Source organism: Ailuropoda melanoleuca, chromosome 1 (assembly GCF_002007445.2).
Source record: "Ailuropoda melanoleuca isolate Jingjing chromosome 1, ASM200744v2, whole genome shotgun sequence".
Taxonomy (NCBI): domain Eukaryota; kingdom Metazoa; phylum Chordata; class Mammalia; order Carnivora; family Ursidae; genus Ailuropoda; species Ailuropoda melanoleuca.
In genome coordinates this window covers 11,613,670-11,632,558 of record NC_048218.1, presented here as the reverse complement: position 1 = coordinate 11,632,558, position 18,889 = coordinate 11,613,670, and the positions used below count along the sequence as shown (strand labels likewise).

Here is an 18,889-nt window from a genome sequence, read left to right as displayed (position 1 = left end):
TGATTCCTGGAAAAGATTTCTACAGGTAAAATAGGTGAACAAAAGAATTAAGTAATTTTTCAAATTGTCAAATAATTATATTCCAGAAGACAGGTTTTAAAAGAAAATGGAAATGTACTGTGAGATACAAAGGAAGTACAAAAAGCATTATTTGCTTTATTCTGCTTAAGGGAACCACTTCCCCACTGAGCTAGTCCCTACGGGCTACAGGTTTACACTAAATAGGTGAAGTTTGTATTTTGAGCTACCTTTAGTTTTTCTAGAACTTAAGAAGCTTCTCTGGAAGGTAATGGATAATATTATCATCTTTAACATTCTGAAAAGTTACTTACTTTTTGGGATATAAGGGCATGAAAACATCATCATCTAAAGTTCTCCGCATTCTTAATAAGAGTGCTTTTAGGTATACCTAAAGAATTAAAAACAGATCATACATTTTAGTAAGGGTTATAATAAAAGTTAAATTTTAAGAAAGAAAAACAAGCCATATTCTAAATCACTTGAGTATTCAACTTCAAGTCAACAGTCTTCTCCAATTTTTTACATTCCTTGCTGAAGGCATTTAAGGTCTTTTAATACTCACTACTCTTAGTTCAGCCCTCAACTACCAGGCAATGAAGCCACTTAAATCTGTAAACCCTTCAGGCTACTACCTATTACTAAGACTTAAAATCAGATACATATTCTGGTTCTTCTCAAAATGAGGTCAGTGAAAATGATGATGGAGGGCACCTTTTCCGGGATGCCTGGGTGGCTCAGTCAGTGAAGCCTCTGCCTTCGGCTCAGGTCATGATCTCAGAGTCCTGGAATTGAGTCCCCCATCAGGCTCCTCGCTCTGTGGGGAGCCTGCTTCTCCCTCCCTCTACATCCTCCACTCATGCTCTCTTTCGCTCAAATATATAAATAAAATCTTAAAAAAAAAAAAAAAGAGCACCTTTTCTGTGTCTAAATTGCTTACTTAAGAATGCCCAGAGGGATGACAACAATCTGAAGTTTGAAAACTAGTTGTTTTATATGATGTTCAAATGCTTTAGCATTTAAATCATAATGGTTACCCATTCTAGTAGTTTTACATTTTTCTTTTTCCTAAAAAAACCCAGTTCTTAAAAGGGATGTTTGATTACTGGGAAGTGGGGAGGTGACAAGGATGAGAGGCTACCTGGAGTAATGATACCACCTTGCCAGAGAGATTTTAACATTAAAAATGATGATCTCAAATCTTACACATTTCAGGCAATAAAGGACCAGATGGCCTGAGGGAATCAGATTTTCTGGCAACCTTCGGAACATAACCACTCACTCCTTCAACTCTCGTTCATTCTTTTTTTTTTTAAAGATTTTATTTATTTGACAGAGGGAGTGCGCGTATGTGCGCCCGAGCACTGGGGAGAGGCAGAGGGAGAGGGAGAAGCCTACTCCCCACCAAGCAGGGAACTGGACGCAGGGCTCAATCCCAGGACCAGGAGATCATGACCTGAGCTGAAGGCAGTCACTTAACCAAATCAGCCACCCAGATGTCCCAACTCTTGTTCATTTTTGAAAGGGGTGGGGGGGGACCTTTCACAGATAATAAATAATTAAATTACCTGGGTATTTTTGTTTTCTGCATTCACAACTGAAGGATATCCATTTATTAATTTTAGTGTAATTCCAACCATTCTTGAAGTCTGTGTTGTAGAAAAAGGGTCCCACATATTTTCAGCTATTACTAGTAAGAGAAAAGTAGGATGTGCTGAGATACAGAAGTAAATTGCAGCTGGCTTAAATCTGTGTCAAGCAGCCCTCAACTTATAAATGCCAATCCTGATTTACTTTTTCTCTCTCTAGAGTATAAGCTCCACTCTTCTTTGTCCTCTTAACTCTGGAAACATTGAGGATGAGGCAAATGTGGGGAGGGCATAGATTCATTCTATTTTCTGCTGCTGGGTGATAATAAAGATTGGCAGGGAAGGGAGGATTTCTATATCCTAGGAGATGTCCCACCATCTTGTCCCAGCAAGTTTTCCTAACTAAACTTGAAACGTTTTTAATATTTTAAATAGGTTCCCATACCAATGATCCCTAATCTTTTTTGAGAAATTGATGGAAGTAATGAAATTGCTCCCCAGGAAAATGCATATCCCCCTGCCAAGGTATTCAGTTTTGCTTCAGGTAGTGTTTAAGAGTCTCTAAAATTCATCTATGGATTAATTACTGCCTCCAACTCCAGGCCCACCCCAAGGTGGTCTTCAAGTCTTAGGCTAAGAGATGTCCCTCCTTTAGCCATCTCTGGGCCTGGTGGTTACTTTATCATCTGTAATATAACTTCTATGAGGAAATACGCGCTCTGGGTAAAAACTCGTAGAAGTAGATTTGAAAACCCAAGCGTTTAATTAAATGTTCAAATTCAGAAATCTCTACCTGTTAGTTTAGGAAGAATCACCTTTTCCACAATGGTAGGCAATAGTGCAACATCTACATCATCTTTCTCTTGCTCTCGCTCTTCACAACCATAAAATAGCAAGGATTCAAACCACAGCATATTCTCAAAGTCACGACATTTTGCCTGGAAAAAAGAAATATTAAAAGTGAAACATCTAAAATACTTGCTATTTCTGCCTCCAGCCATGGTTAAGAGTAATAGGAACAGGATTTAACCTTCAGTGGTAAACAACTGAAGACTGGACAAGATATATGAAACATCCATTTCCAGACACTGGACAAAGGTAGAACAGGACTATGGACCCCAAAAGGCAGAGAATCAAATGAAGTGAGCCCTGGTGGAAGCGCAGAGCAGGGCTGGGGATTGCATGCAGAGCAGTCTTGCTCAGTTGTGGAGACAAGCACTGGAGTTCAGGGAGCCTGAGATAGCTGGAAGCCGTGGGGCAGAGGAGGGAGTGACCCACAAAAAGAACTCCAAAATGCACACAAGTCCCCCTGACCTCTAATGTGTACATGCACAGGGTGAAACTCCACAAAGTCTGGCCAAGAACAACTGGGAGTTGGGGGACAAATGGTTCCGTTTTTTCAGTTGTTTCCAGGGCTCCGACCTCAGCCCTCTTCTCTTTACGGTTTACACATTCAACCCAGCCAATCTAACTCGTGCCCATGGCTCCATCCATGTGTAGGTAACCTCCAAAACTGTTGAACATGACCACTGAACATATATAGGACCCTTATAAACCAAGGCCATCAGGTCCTATTAATTCCACCTCCTAAAGTTATCAATTTGTCTTATTCTCCCAATTTCCATTACCCTCAACTCAGTTCAGGTCCTCATTTCACATCTGCCTCACTGAGATAAGTGAAGTTCTAAGTTTTTCTAGGATCAAAGGACCAAGGTCTTATTACTCATTCACATTCATATCCCAGTGTCACATGCAATTTTAGTTGACTGAGAAAAGCACTGTATATACCTTGAAAGTAACAAATGGCTTTCTTGAGAAGGGAGTATAAAAGATCATGACCTCATACAGTTTCTATTGTAGCCCTGTGCCCTACCTCCCTTGAAAAATATTTTGCTTAAGCTAACACCTCTAGCTTTGAGATTAAAATTACCCAGGCACCATGTTATATTGCTCTGTACTAGTGACACAAGCCACTCACCTCAAGAGGAGTCCAAGTGAGAAGCTGCAGCCGTATAAGGGGGTTGAACAGCTTTGGCAAACAAAGGCCAATGTAAGCATCCTTGTAGGACAGATAGTATTTTGAACGCCATGCCTCAAATTGGGATTTAATACAGTCGATTGAATAGAAACTTTCAAGGACATCTTCAAAAACCTTGCTGGACTCCTTTGAAATGCGATCTAAAGACAGCAATAAAAACAACAAAAACCCCACAGAGAACCGTAATTTAGTATGTAGTAGAAAAAACACAATTCAGTATTTTCAGTGTAGCTTCAGTATCAATCAGATAGGCTCATTAACAGAGAAATCATTAATTACAACTTAAAGCACAAAGAGAGGTAAGTTTAAGTTTCAAACGTCTATTATGCAAAGCAGAGCACAGGCAGTATTCATCTGCACGGCTCCAACACATACCATTTCTGGTTCCCAGAGTTTAAATTCCACCTGTCCCCCAACAAGTCAGCTCAAATTTCAGTTACTCTGGTATATTAACCATGAGTAACTGCATGAAGTAACAGCTCTTCCGTCCACAGTCACTGTATAAATATCAGATGTGCATCATGATCAATGAACAATTGCATCACTTCTTTCAAAGTCTGCTGGTGACGGCAAGAACAGACACAGACAAGTATCGCCAATGGATTCCAGGATCTTTAAGTGGAAGGTTATTTGATGCCACCAATGACCTCGGAAACGGGATCTTTATAATGGAGAGACCTAGCTGTGACAACTTACTTCTCAAGATCAATCTTAGCATCACAAGTAGCGGCGACAATCTAACATTCACCATCTGACATTATGCAATAAGCAGCAGCATCTTATATGAAATATTCTTGCCAAAACAAAAGCTTAACCTGAATCTAATCAAGTCTTCAGATCTAAATCCCAGCTTACATGGAAATACAGTGAATAGAAAAACAAATTAATACTATGAGGAAGCAGACAAATTTAAAATGTAGGAAGTTCTGCAAGGTAAGTGGCCTGGTCTCTTCAAAAACTTAACGTCTTAAACAAACAATGGGGGTGTGTATATGTGCAAGGTACCCTTGGACATTCATTAATTCTAGGGGGAAAAATGTAACAATCAAAAGCGGGGCAGGAAATCTTGTGTGGATCCTAGTTTGGAAAATACAGAATAATCCACAAAAACAGTCCCAAGAGTTTTATTTTGGGGGAACTGCTACTAAACAGACACAATATAAAGAACTTATAGTTAACATGCTCAAGTGTTTCAAGTACCATGGTGTCTACAGGCTCCTTTCAAATGGTTCAACAACACACACACACACACACTCACACATCCCTCAAAAAATTAAGGCAAATGTGGTTAAATGACAGCAACAACCGCTGAATCTGGATGACAAGTACATGGGTGATCACTGTGCTGTTCTTTGAATTTCTGTTTAAAAATATTCACTATAAAAAGGTGGGAGAAAAACAGACTTCTCCAACTAAATTCCAAATGGCTTGCAGCCGATATAATTCCAAAGAACCACAACCACTGGTGAGAAATGAAGATTTCTGAAGACTCTTCTAGAAATGCCTGGCGCATAGCGGTATTAACTATTCCTCTTGGTTGACATTATTCAGGACTCCGCAAATCAGTTTACTTCAGGGCTGAGTGTCCCATGGCCAAGTTCTTACCTTCCTAGGACAGGCTGGATTAGGGCTATCGTTGGGATCTGACACATTTTTTTTTTGTCACTTAAAATTCTAATTCTGAAGAGTAACATCATTGATTATGCAAGTACTAAATAAAGCCCATGATGAGGTGTCACCACTACTTTTGAGAATTCATCATTATATTTAGTTAATAAAAATGGGTGCAAGTTTTTACAATTAAGAAAAAAGTGGCTGATTCTAATTCATACGCCACAAAACTTCACACCATCTCATGGTAAAAACCACATCCAAGTATAAACCAAAGTGTCAATGAATCTCATTTCCAAATAAACGTCTAACCTTTTTCCAGATTGAAATTTGTAATATCTGTAGAAGTTTCTTCATCGTCACTGGAAAGGCCTTCAAGGTGATCTGCCATCTTACCGGTTTGCTCTCTGGCTTGTCTCCGACGAGTCCTGAATAACAAACATCATGTTCCCAAACCAGATAAAAGAGATTCCTCCCTTTGCAAACAAAGCAATGGCAAGCATTTTTAGAATTACCTTCTGGCCTCCCGTTCTGCAATCCTACGTTTTGCATGCTCTTGATACAGTGCCCGATCTCGCCCAAAGGAATCGAGATTTGGTGCCATCAGAGCTTTATCTGCAAAACAACGATGGTTAAAATTAAAAGCCTTCCTTCAACAATCTTGAGGAAAGAGTTTGCACAGAATAACCCATAATGATAGACTGTTTGCTAATCTCAATGACAGGATTCTGCGGTAACTGGTAAACCAGATAGTTTTCTAGTTTAGAGCAAATCTCAGTATTATTCTGTGTTCCCATGAAAAGGAGTAGAAAAATAAATGGAGAGTTCAATAACCCTACACAAAAACAACTGGGATTAATCACTATTTTTACATCTACTTGTGAAAGAACTAACTAGTTGATGCTATCATGATGACAAAATAAATTAAAATTACCTGTGCAAAGGGAAAAATAATAGATCACTTTTTAAGGAAGAAGTTAAGCATCACACGTTGAATGATATGACAGAAAAGAAACATGGGTAGGAAGGATGAGAAAACAGCTTTGTTTCGGGAGTTTAATAATTGATTCTATTTATTCTAATTTTGCTATATAGAAATTTATTCTCATTACTATTTCTAAAACAAGGACAGAATCAACATATAGAATGAAAACCAAATCTAAGAGGACCAACCTATGCTTTCTCAAACTCTTTCAAAGTACAATTCCCTTCTTTTTTTGCTTCCTATTTCCCGTCTCTACTTTTAACTTTCTAGGGCAATTTTCTAGCCTTAGCTTCCAACCTTCCTCTTTAAATTTATATTTCAGTTACCGTATTTTTAAATTCTGAGATGGCTCTTATTCTGAGAATATTCCCTTTCTATAGCATCCTCTACTTCTGTCACATGTAGGGCACCTCCTATTACCTTCTGAAGGGTATCAAGCCTATTTTGTATATCCTTCTGCTGCCTGCATTGTCTTTGTTTCCTCAGTCCCTTTGGTTCTACTGCATGTGCTGCTCTAGGATCAGTAACCACCTCATATAAAAGAACGAGACTGGCAGTTCTGTGGACAAAGGTGGGAGATGTCTAACAGAGGCCTCTCCATACAATCTCTGGGGCAAAGTCTTCTGTTGGGGGATCCCAGATGTTCGCATCTAAGGGTCTTTTCTCTGGACCCATTCTCTTTCTCCAGAGAATAGTCCTCTGATCTCTTGTCTAAGGTAGGAGGAGGAGCAGGGGTAACATCTGTCTGCAATACTTCCCTCATTTCTATATTTTATGAAGATATTCTGTAAGACAGGGATCATAACAGAAGCAAACCACCTGAGGGACAGGATGTGGGAAAATCAAACATAAAATGAAAGACATCAATTTAAGGCTTTTGCATATTTCTTCCCCTGATATCAGAGAGGTGCCGCCAATAGCAGCAACAGGAAAAAAAAAACCCAAAATCAGCCCTCTACTGTGTATCCTAACTATCGTAGGCCCAACTATTTTTAAAAGCTGACTTTGAGTTGTTCATTCATACTTCAAAATCACTCTGACATCAGGAAGGATGTTCCAGAGTTCAGCAATTATAAAGAAAGATGAGCAAGGTAAAAAAGAAAGATGCCCCTGTTGTACCTCAACTGAGTTCACACACCACGGGTGAATCAGCTGAAGTCCCAAGTTATAGAAATGATTCCTGTCTCTTTAAGAGGTATCCTTCATTAAAGAAATGTTTTAAAGAATATTCATTGCTACAACAAATACTTAAAATGTCACTATGTTCATAAGATTCTATAGTATATTAAGGGACATATGAGAGAGTAGAAGACTCAAGGGATAGCCTCCTTCACTTCGCTAAACTACATGCAGTAATCGTGTTAAGTGTTCACAAATCTCAACAGATGAATCTCAAGGTTTTTTGTTTCTTTAAAAAAAGATCAGAAATGGAAGTGATACTTTAATGTCCCATGTAATTTTCCTCAAACCTTTGACAATGAATAGTCCTCTCCAAGGCAGTATTTTTTACTTTCTCATTACTTTTCCATTTTTTTCCAAATCTCAATCTAATTAACATACATCATTCAAACTTTACTTCTAATATCATATAAGCAAATAGCTTCAAATTATAAAGAACTGATAATAGGCAGGAAATGCTATCTGATGAGATGCACAGCTCATACAAAGCATTTAACTTAAAAAGGAATGACTTCCCTTCAAAGGTTACCTGTAATCTGCCCCAGAAATCTGGTTCTGCCTGAATCGAAAGTGATCTGGAAGGCCTGCATTAGTCATCTAGGTGCCCAATACGGCAATAAACCAATTTAAGTTTGTGTGGCAAAAATAGGTCAAAGCCATTCATATGGCTCACATCTGAGTCTCACTCAGCTCTGAGGGCCATATTACCACCTCTTTACAATGGTCCAAAACCCATCCCGCACACAGGATGCCCTCTCAGGGATCCAACATCTAATTTAGGGGACACCCTGTATGACAAAGCACTGTTTTCAGAAAGAATATCATTAGGGCCCTTTGCACTTGGATCACCTGGGGTGGTTGTTTAACAAGAAGATACTGGTCATTATCCAAGACCTAGCAAAAATCTCTGAAGACAGGACCAGAAAACCTGCCTTTTCAATTAGTATCACAGGTAATTCTCATGCACACTTCATTTAGACCTGCTGACATAGGGAACAAAGAGATGACAAAAGAAGCCACGAGAAATCCATGCTGGGAACATTCCCAGCAGAGCACCCAAGAATATGGAGCACAATGGAAAAACGGAATTAAAAGGTTTAAAACTTCTGGTTACAGAATCTCAGCTGTGCTATTTAATGAGAGGTTTCCAATTAATTTTGGTTTTCCAAAATACATCTCATAATTAAAGGAATATAAACTGAATTTCTAAACTTTTACATTAAAATTTCAAGAACTGGAGGCAACTGGCTTATTTAAAAAACCCAGTATAAAAGGCAAACAGAGAATAAAAAAATTATGCCTTTCTCTGAGATGTGAAGCTCAAAAATGCCCTAATCTTGGAGTCGTATTGTTTGTTATGTCATTAAAACCCCCTTTCAGTATTTTCCAGTCCCCAAGTTCAGAATCTCTCACTGTGATCAACAAGAGCATTTGTACTGGTGTTATGAACGGGATGAAAATGGGGTAGAAAGATCAACTGGGGCCCAAAGATCGTGGTTTTAAGATAAAATACTGATAATATCTTCTCTATACTCTAAAGAATGAAAAAGTATGTCCGAAGAAGAGTAAGATTGATAGAGTATCAGTGCATGTTTTGAGCTCCTTGCGAAGCTATGTTTTCTTAAACACAATCCAAGGACATGCTGTTGAAAGTTTTAGAACTACCTGACACAAGAGCAAGGAAATGTGTTTCTTTAAAAAAAAAAAAAAAAAAAAAAAGCAAAGCNTAAGCTCTCTAATTTTCAATTAGGCTGCACTAAGTAAACAAGGTTGTTTAATGAATAATAAAAACCTTCAAGATGGACTGACTTGAATGGCTTGAAAACTCCGAAGATTCATCTTTAATATCATCTTGTCGTCTTTGGACAAGGCGGGAAGCTCGCTGTTTGTACAGCTGATGTATTGCTGATTCAAGTTCATTAATCAGTGGCACCTGTAAAAATACAACACACTCCGTAACACCAAACTCCTCAGTTGCTTACTTAGTTGAGGGTTCCATACTATTTCCGGATTTCTGATAAAGTACCCTCTAAGGACAGAATCATCATGAACTCCCAATGGGACACAAATAGCAATTCAGTTTTACGATGTTTAGGAAACATCTCTTCTTTTAATCCGTATAGAGGGCTATAATGTCCAGTGCCTAGTTATTGGAGTAAAAGTTTGGTTAGGAAACTTAACGCTTCAATATTAGTAAAGAGAGCAAGTAAAGAAATGTCAAAAGCTGTAGTGCTTTTCTCTCAAAATAAAGTACTTGCAAGTCTTTTAAAGTCCATTTTTAGTTTTCCAGCTGCATGATCTACCTCAGATTTTTTGTAGCTTAAAATAAACCATTCTTGCTGTGCAGTACCCAAAAAACGCAAGGGCTCCATGAGCAGGTAAGAACGGGAGTCTGCTAACAGCCCAATTCCGGACACTCAAGCTGCTCTGCCACTCGTAGGTACCAAGTATCTTACGGTAATGCAGTAAGGTCACACTACATTGCAGCTTTATTACACATTCTTAGATGTGAACTGCATTCATTTACATTAGTAAGGCAAATACAATTTCTAGCTTTCACTAATCTAATATCAATATCTCAAACTCAAAGCTAGTAAATGTTTAAATTTTTCCATATTGTGTAATAAAGTAATAAAATTCATCACATCAATTATCAGTTTACAAAGTCAAGGAATTTTTCCAGGTTAATATCCACAGCTAAGCATTCACTCAGTTCATATAGAGTACAAAAGCTTATAGAATGAAACCTAACTTAAAAAGAAAAAAAAAACCAGAAAACTTTCTCTTTATCAATATCTTATATTATAACCAAATGCTATGAAACTTTCACAAAACACTAACACAACCACTACACATACCTGAGGAAACCAGAAATTCTAGTTTCCTGATGGTTAGTGCAAATGGAAAACACAATATTTAGAGTTTGGGAACACTGGCACCAAGTGTTATAGCAGCTTCCTGAACTGAACAGACTGCAAATGGAAAATAAAAAAAGGCAGGTGGAATTCAAAGATGTCTGTAATAAAAGCAATTTTATACATTGCATGATTCCGTTGAAAAAGCAGCAAATGTTCACAGAAAGATCAAACTGATGGAGTTATTTTAATCTCTAATATGCCACATCATGGGCAACAATGTCCCCAAATCTGCACTGATTATCTTAGACAGCTGAGTCCACAGGCTCTATCTTTAAAATTTACAATGAGTGACTTTTTTTTTAAAGCATTTAGTGCTGAATTACTGTGACTTACACTTCCCCACCCCCTTATTTTTTCTTTCACACCACACAGGATGAAAGACGAATGTACCTATGTACCTAAGGTGCATTCTTTCACTCCTGGAGACTGTTAACATTCCTCTACTGTACAAGCTACACACCGAAGGCTGCATCAGACAGAATTTAATTATTCAATTTATAGTTAAAATTCTGATAATGTAATTTTTCTGTTCAGGTAATCGGAATGCCTTTCAACAAAGCTGAGAAAATTCTGAGAATAAAAACCTTCAAACACATTTTTCGCTCTCTTTCATGTTTAACAATACTGATTTGTCTCAAGAGTATGCACCATGACAATTTCTTTACCCTCTCCAAACTCAAAACTGTTCTTGACTATTTTATTTCAAGACCAAATTTAAGGCGAAGAACACAAGAAGGGAAACAAAACAATGGAAAGTTAAAATGATCTTTAAATAATTAAAAAATCTAAATTCAACACTACTTAAACTTTTGTAACAAAAAAGAAAAAAAACAAAGAAATGTTTATCTTTCTATGGCCTTACCCTGAAACAAATTTTTATAGTATAAAATGAATATTCAAATGTATCCAATTATTCCTAAGTATTTTCAAGGCAACAATATATGACACTATTAACTTAGAAGCAGTCTCTCAATAAAACTCAATGCATATGAAAATGTCAAAATCTACCTCTGTACGTGACTCTGTGAAACCACATTAGCACATTTGAAGTGATTTCTCTAGGAACATGGTAATTGAGATCAATAAAGTATACTACTTGTTTTTAAAACAGCGATTGAAAACCATATGAACTAGACGTCTTAGTAGTCTCTTAAATTCAAGAATGATATAATCTAGTTGATCAAATTACTGTCAATTTTTAAAAGTTAAGCTTATAGTTACAAGTATGTAAAATTACTAAGTTCTAAAGCAAAGGCTCAGATACTTCAAGGAAAAAACTCGACAGGGACACACCTCACTCACAAAGTAGGGTTTAAGACAAAGATCCTTTCTCCAGTCACAAAGGTTATTAGACCAGCTCCCACCATGTCCACTGGGCTCAAAAAGGCTTTATTAATAGGAAGGACACAACCACCAGCTCTGACACCTATGTCTACTTCCCACCTTGACTTTAGCCCCCTGCAGAGTCAAACCTAGGTTTCTTTCCCACCCTTGTGCTTGTCACCCTAAGCCAGTGATCTGCCACAAGGGATATCATAGCTCAAAGTACAGTTGCTTCTCCAGAATCAGGTGATAAGACAAGAACGTGATAAACCCTACAGATAAGACCTGGTGAATGCTGTCTCAGCCTGCACCTGACCACAGGCTGGCTAGAACCATTAAGACCCAGGAGGAAGACAGTCTAGCAGTGTTCTTTTGTGAGTCTTTGGTTGAGGGTATTGAAGTAATCAGCAGAGATGATAAAATACTCCTTCAAACATACTATGCTTAGAGATTCTATGCTAATCCACACAGCCAAGAAAAAGGGAAAAATGTTGCCTTCTAATTTGTATCACTTGGAAGTTTAGAGACAGGAGATTCAAATATATATATTTTTTAAACATAAGGCCACAAAGTCCACAAATGCTTATAAACCAATGCACCAAATACATTTATCTTAAAATAGAAAAATCAATTAAGAGGTCATTTGAGAAGGGGATCCTATGTGCAGCTAATTTGAAAAATGCAAATAGTACAATAGAATGCAAAGAACCATCCCAAGTGCCTAGCATACAAAAAAAACAAAAAAAGGAACTTGGAAGAATTGAGGCCTTCAAAGAAATTATGACCAATATTACAGTTCCTGAAATGGTTGAAGCATAGGCTTATTTAGACGAAAACTATCAGCAGCAATGGTGTGACCAACTTTATCTAGAGAATAAAAAAAAAAAAAAACTAATAAAAATTTGCAACTTTATGCCTATTTGGCATTATCTGTAGAAACAGTTTCAAGATAAGCTTAGACCTAGACCATAAAAAAGAATATTCCACCAGATGAGTCCCTTATATTCTAATATTTCAGGACAGGCCAATAATCTACCACTATATTAAGCACAACTTGCCAAAGTCTTATTTAAATACGCTTTATCTTATTTGTTTGCAAAAAGGCACTATGCCGCCCCCAAGACAGAATGTCGCTAATGAAGTGAAGAAAATGAAGCGTGGTTTTTCATCACTTCTAGAGCTGAATTCAGCGGATATTTTCTGAGAAATACAGAATTGATCTACACAAGGCCGTCTAGACCTCCCTAATTTTGCCTTAGTCAAAGAGATTAATATTTTTGCATTCTTACCTTTTCACTGAAACACTCAAGCAAGTCTTGGACATACCCTCGCATTTCTTGCAAAAATTTATACCGTTCACCAATACCCCCAGAAGACCCTTCTAATCTTTCAATAGCCCTGGTAGAGTCCACTCGGCTTTGCAGATGTTTCTCATGCTGCTGTCGATTTGTTTTGTGCAGTTCTTTCATGGAGTCCAACCTTAAGAACACAAAAGGATAAATATAACACATTTACATCCAAAAGTCTATGCTGTCAGGACTCTTGCAATATTATAGTAATGCAATTTAGTTCCACTATTAGAATATAAAAATACTTGGAGTGGCATCTTTTCATCTGTACTGCTTTTTTTTCTCAAAAAAAAAAAAAAAGGAAAAAAGAAAAGAAAAAGAAAAAAAAGGCAGTTTACAGACTTCATATAAAGTTATTTGGCGGGCTAATCAAAATCTTTTGCTTTTCCCCCCATATCTTGACTACACTTTTTCAGAGTCCAAGAGGTACAAACTCAGAACTGTCTTCAACAAGATCATGGAGTGGCATTTTTTATAACTTTTCGAGGCTTCCAGAGAAGTAATCCAAGAAGGTAGCAGAACAAAGTATGAAGTCATCTTCTGTTTAGCTTTTGAAGATGGGCCAGTGAATCTTCTTTGCCGATGTTCTGTATCTGCTACCCCAGACTACATGTTGCCTGAGGGAACAGAAAGCTAGAGGACAGGTCTTTAAGAAGTTGATCTGCCCTACCTGTCTTTAAGCTGTTTCTTTACCAAATCAATAGTAACGGGAGTCATCTCATTACTGGGAGTTTTGAAAGGGACTGTATTATCTGTTTTTTGAGATTTGGCATCAGATGATCCATAGGCAGTATAACTATAAGGAATGCCATAGGATGAACCATAAGGCATCGTCTGGTAAGTGTTCTGGTAGTACATATTCACTTCAGTGGGCTGACTTGCTTGAACCTAGAAAAGAAATGGGATATATATGAAAACTAACAGTTAAAACTATAAATATCACGCCTTTAGGTTTAAAAAAGAAAAAAAAAGCAAAAACAAACAGCAAAAATTACACCATTTTCCAAATACTATGTCAATTAAAATAAATAATTGCAGAGTTCTTCAGAATCAAGTAAAGGTAGGGCTGGATGAACATTCTAACTCTGACAGGATTACCAGATTCATTTCTATTAATTTCCAGGAAAACATAACATCAAAGAAGTTTAGAGCTGGAAGGGACATAAAAAATAATCCAAGGCCACCATGTTATCAATGGAGGAGAACAAATGACTTGTTATAAGTAGAGAATAAATAGATAAGCGGAGACTAGAGACTGCCATCTAAATACCCTATTTTCTTAACATAACCCAAATGTGTGCAAAATTCTGTGTCAAAACACCAGGAACAAAAACAGTTTTACATTTATGCAACACTTCCATTGTTCTACTTAATTCTATAAAGCAAATTGTTGTAACTATTGAGGAATAGACTTTTCATCTACAGTAAGTTTTCATATCACAGAGAAATCCATCTTCCACAAAATAATTTCTAAAGTCAGAAACAAGCTCTACAGAAAAGAAAAATTTTACTTTATTTTTTTTAACAGTGGTTCTCAAGTTCAGTGTGCATCAGGATGACCTGGGAGTGGTGGCTGCCCCCACGCACCCCCGCCCCGGGTTTCTCATTCACTAGATCTCAAGAGTGTGAGAATTTGCACTTCTAACAAACTCCCAGAAGCTGCTGCTGTTGCTGCTGATTTGAAGAACCACTCTGAGAAACACTGATCTAGGAAACCAGAAATTTTCCCATCATTCTGACTGTAAAAACCAGAAGAAAACATAGTTTCTTTTAAAAGCTTATTGGATATGTAACTTTATGTATTTTCTTAATTACGTTAAATGAATGACAAAGATTCAATTCAATGTGCAATACGTTTTTAACTCAACAAAATAGGCAAAAAAGGTTTTCATTTACTCTTCCATTTTTGAAGTGAAATCCATCAGTTCTTACCTGAGGGATATTAATTCCTTTTCTTATCTGCTCCTGTTCCCATCGGCTGAGCTCTTCATCTTGTTCTCCAGTTACTAAAGCATCATCATCACTCCCCTCGATGCCTGCAGTCATAGCAGCAAAGAAAATTAAAGACGAGAAAAGCAGAAGGAAGAGATGCTATTCTGACACTTCACAAAAATTAAGGAAAACTACTGGTATTAATTCAGTCTTACTAAAAATGTCAATCATGATCTCCTCTCTTTTGATACTCCTGACCTTGTTTGTCTTAGCCGCGGTATCCCTTGAAGCAAAAGGCAGTATTACGTAATCGTTAAAACCTTAGGAAGGTTTCCTAATCTGTGAGCTTGACATCAAATCAACAAAGGAAAGAACAAAACCTAAAGGCCTCCGAAGACTGTTAAGCTGATTATATAAGTTTATGTATGTAAAGTGCTTAACACAATACTGTCTACTCAGGAAGTGCTCAGTAAACATTAGCCATCACAGTTGTGCCATAGATCTAAAACAATTCCAATAAGACAGTTGTACCCAGGGCGCCTGGGTGGCTCAGTCTTTAAGTGTCTGCCTTCGGCTCAGGGCGTGATCCCACAGTCCTGGGATCGAGCCCCACATCAGGCTCCTCCACTGGGAGCCTGCTTCTCCCACTCCCCCTGCTTGTGTTCCCTCTCTCGCTGGCTGTCTCTCTCTCTGTCATATAAATAAATAAAATCTTAAAAAAAAAAAAAAAAGACAGTTGTACCCAAGCAAAAACAGTCCTCAAACATTAAACATAGTTAAGTAAATGTGGGTCCTTTTCATTTGTCTATATTTAATAGCAAATCATATTTAATAGCAATACAACAGGCTTACTATCCTATTAAATCAAATTACCTATTTCCTCAGCAATTTTTTGTCTTTGTGACTTTTCTTTCACAGAAAAAACTATGCGGCGTTTCTCATCATCATCTTCGTCATCGCTGGCATCATTCTCATCTTCTCTAACAAGGCGGCCTTTACCAGGCTCACTATCATGAGGAGTGAAATCTCCTAATTCTCGGGCCATTTGACGCTTTTTCCTTGCAGCATGTATAAAAGCAGCATCTGGAATTTCTCCTGGAAGCATATGGTAAGGATTAGAAAAGATGGAGATATTAGGGTATAAAATTTCTAGTTTCTTAAAAATATGAAGGGTAAAATATTCTCACCAAGAGAGCCTTGTCGTAGTGATGGTCTAATGTCAGCTGTTGGTGCCCCCTTCCCAAACTGTGCCTATAGTCCAACTGATTTATTTTTAATTTAGCTTAAATGGAAACTAAAAGTCGCTAAGGAGGCTAAAAATATATATGGCACTACATATGAGAAAGGGGGGGGAAATCCACCATAGCAACTTTAATTGTAATTTTTTTTCATTTTTAAGAAATAAACAAAAGTAATCAAGTCATATTACCGAACTAGAAAGGAAACAATAAAAAAGGTGCCCACAAACACACCTTAAAAAACCATTATAGCATGTTTCTGTTGCAAACAGCTTTCAGTTCACCTGTAAGCACACTGAATATATCATCCTGTACCTAATTTTGCCTTAAAGCACAGTAAATTTTTTCCATGTTGTTGTTTGGCATAAATACAATTTTTAATGGCTTAACGATATTCACTGAACAGATAAAGCATAACCTACTACATAATCGAATTGACCTTTCGCCTACAGTAAAAATTAATGCCTTTCTACTTGTCTATGTTATTTTAATACCTTTGGAACATCCCATCATGTAAATGTACCTTAATTTATTAAACTGTTCGTCCCCTGTTAGACACTTTTTCTAAGCCTTTATTTACTGGAAAAACTGATTACCCAGTGAATAGATTTGCAAACTATTTCCTATAGAAAAGTAAAAAGGAAGACAGTGTGGGGCATAAAACTAATAACTACTTTTGCTTTTAGTAGCATTTCTAAAAATGTTAAAGTCTTAATCTGAAATACATTAAAAAAAAAAAAAGACTAGTACCATTTATCCATTTACTTGAAGTCTCACATTTGCTCTGATAAAAAAGTGCCTCTTTGAGAATGATCTTGGAAAACTGGGAAGTTTCTAGTTCTCTCACTTTAATTGCACAAGGAAACACCTTGGCTTCAAGCAGGGATGTCATAAGAAACACCATTTAGCTAACTCCTTCCTTCACCATCTTTCCACACGGCCCTTCTCCTTGAGGGCTTTCTTCATTTCTGAGGAGTATTTTCAAGTACACACCTGGACGGAGAACGTTCAAAGAAGATAACGCATTTGAAAAGGCTCCACCAGCTTTTGGCTTTTCTTCCTCCTTCTCACTTTCCATATCCATTTCATCTTCACCATGTTCACTGATGATAACCCCATCTTCTTGACTGGTGTCCTTAACATGTCCTGCTTTGTCCAAAAGTGGTTCGTCTATATTTTTGAAAAAAGTTATGAAAATATGTTTAAAATAGAATGCATAGGGGCGCCTGGGTGGCACAGTGGTCAAGCGTCTGCCTTCGGCTCAGGGCGTGATCCCGGTGTTATGGGATCGAGCCCCACATCAGGCTCCTCTGCTATAAGCCTGCTTTTTCCTCTCCCACTCCCCCTGCTTGTGTTCCCTCTCTTGCTAGCTGTCTCTCTCTCTGTCAAATAAATAAATAAAATCTTTAAAAAAAATAAAATAAAATAAAATAGAATGCATAAATTAGGTAGGCATCTTTTTATTCATTTATAGGCTCAATTTGTTCAAGTTTGAACTATTTTAATTGTTTGTAAGAAACTCAAACCACGAACGTATGAAAATGAAATACAATAGGCATTAATTGGGAAGTAAGAGTAATATAGGAGTCACAGGGGTGCACTGGAGGCTCTGCTCAATTCCACTTTCAGTTCATTTTATCAAAATCTTACTAAATTTATCAAAATTAACTGCTTCTTCCTCTAAACTCCCACTGGTAATTGTTCATACCTCTTTGAAGCATTATTTCATTTTATATCAGCATTTCATTAAACTCTAAGCCCCTGTGAGGCAGTTTTCTATCACGATCAATGTTTATGGACCATATAAACCTCTCTGTAATGAATATTTCAGGATTACCTTCTTGGTTCATAACCATTTGTCATCTAGTACCTAAAGGGGTAAAACCCAAAAGTCACATTTATACAATGCAACTCTGACCCCAATGCCATGACTGAATGTTCAAGAGTGGATTTGTTTTTGTTTTGTTTTGTTTTTTAAAGATTTTATTTATTTATTTGACAGAAAGAGAGACAGCCAGCGAGAGAGGGAACACAAGCAGGGGGAGTGGGAGAGTATGAAGCAGGCTCCCAGCAGAGGAGCCTGATGTGGGGCTCGATCCCAGAACGCCAGGATCACGCCCTGAGCCGAAGGCAGAAGCTTAATGACTGAGCCACCCAGGCGCCCCTCAAGAGTGGATTTGTGACCAAAGCAGAGACAACCTGATTCTCTTCCCGGGAATCTGGAACTGAGACAGCAAGACAAGTCAGAGACCAGGTGGCACTAAACACCACCACATGTAAACGCGGAAGGAAGCTGTAGAGTGCCATATTCTGCCATATGGACAGAGAGAGAGCTCCCTAATTCTGAGGCCCTTCGTAAGACCAGTTAGTTGCAACACCGCTTTCCTGCCACTGCGTTCCAGGGGGCACCACTGTATCTTTACAGAGCTTTCCATTCCTTCTAACTAAATAATCCTATGGCACCATCAGTCCCAGGCAAAAAATGAGAAAATCAAAGTGTTTTTCACCTTCAGCACTGAACCTGGCATACAACAGGCACAATGAATATACTGAAATAGTTAAACTTTATTCTAAATATGATATTCTTCAGTTTCCCCAGCATGTTCCCCTCCCGAAAAGTGTTTCAAAGATTATTCTTCTCAAACCATATTCCATTACCCTCAGTAGGAATCCCAGGGATGATACCACCCCCCACACACGCACTTTTAA

At 37.7% G+C, this 18,889-nt stretch overlaps 1 protein-coding gene across 1 annotated transcript in view; it reads right to left on the bottom strand.

Annotated features, from left to right (window-relative positions):
• The window catches only part of PAXBP1 (PAX3 and PAX7 binding protein 1), a 32,755-nt gene that overhangs the window by 8,495 nt on the left and 5,371 nt on the right, over positions 1-18,889 (bottom strand). The window contains exons 3-14 of the mRNA XM_002919580.4: positions 17,174-17,350; positions 15,816-16,037; positions 14,943-15,046; positions 13,681-13,898; positions 12,951-13,140; positions 9,230-9,353; positions 5,772-5,871; positions 5,569-5,684; positions 3,586-3,785; positions 2,401-2,545; positions 1,587-1,708; positions 333-409 (exon numbers count right to left, since the gene is read on the bottom strand). Coding sequence (XP_002919626.1) covers positions 333-409; positions 1,587-1,708; positions 2,401-2,545; positions 3,586-3,785; positions 5,569-5,684; positions 5,772-5,871; positions 9,230-9,353; positions 12,951-13,140; positions 13,681-13,898; positions 14,943-15,046; positions 15,816-16,037; positions 17,174-17,350 — 1,795 coding nt within the window. The remainder of the gene's footprint in view (positions 1-332; positions 410-1,586; positions 1,709-2,400; positions 2,546-3,585; positions 3,786-5,568; positions 5,685-5,771; positions 5,872-9,229; positions 9,354-12,950; positions 13,141-13,680; positions 13,899-14,942; positions 15,047-15,815; positions 16,038-17,173; positions 17,351-18,889) is intronic.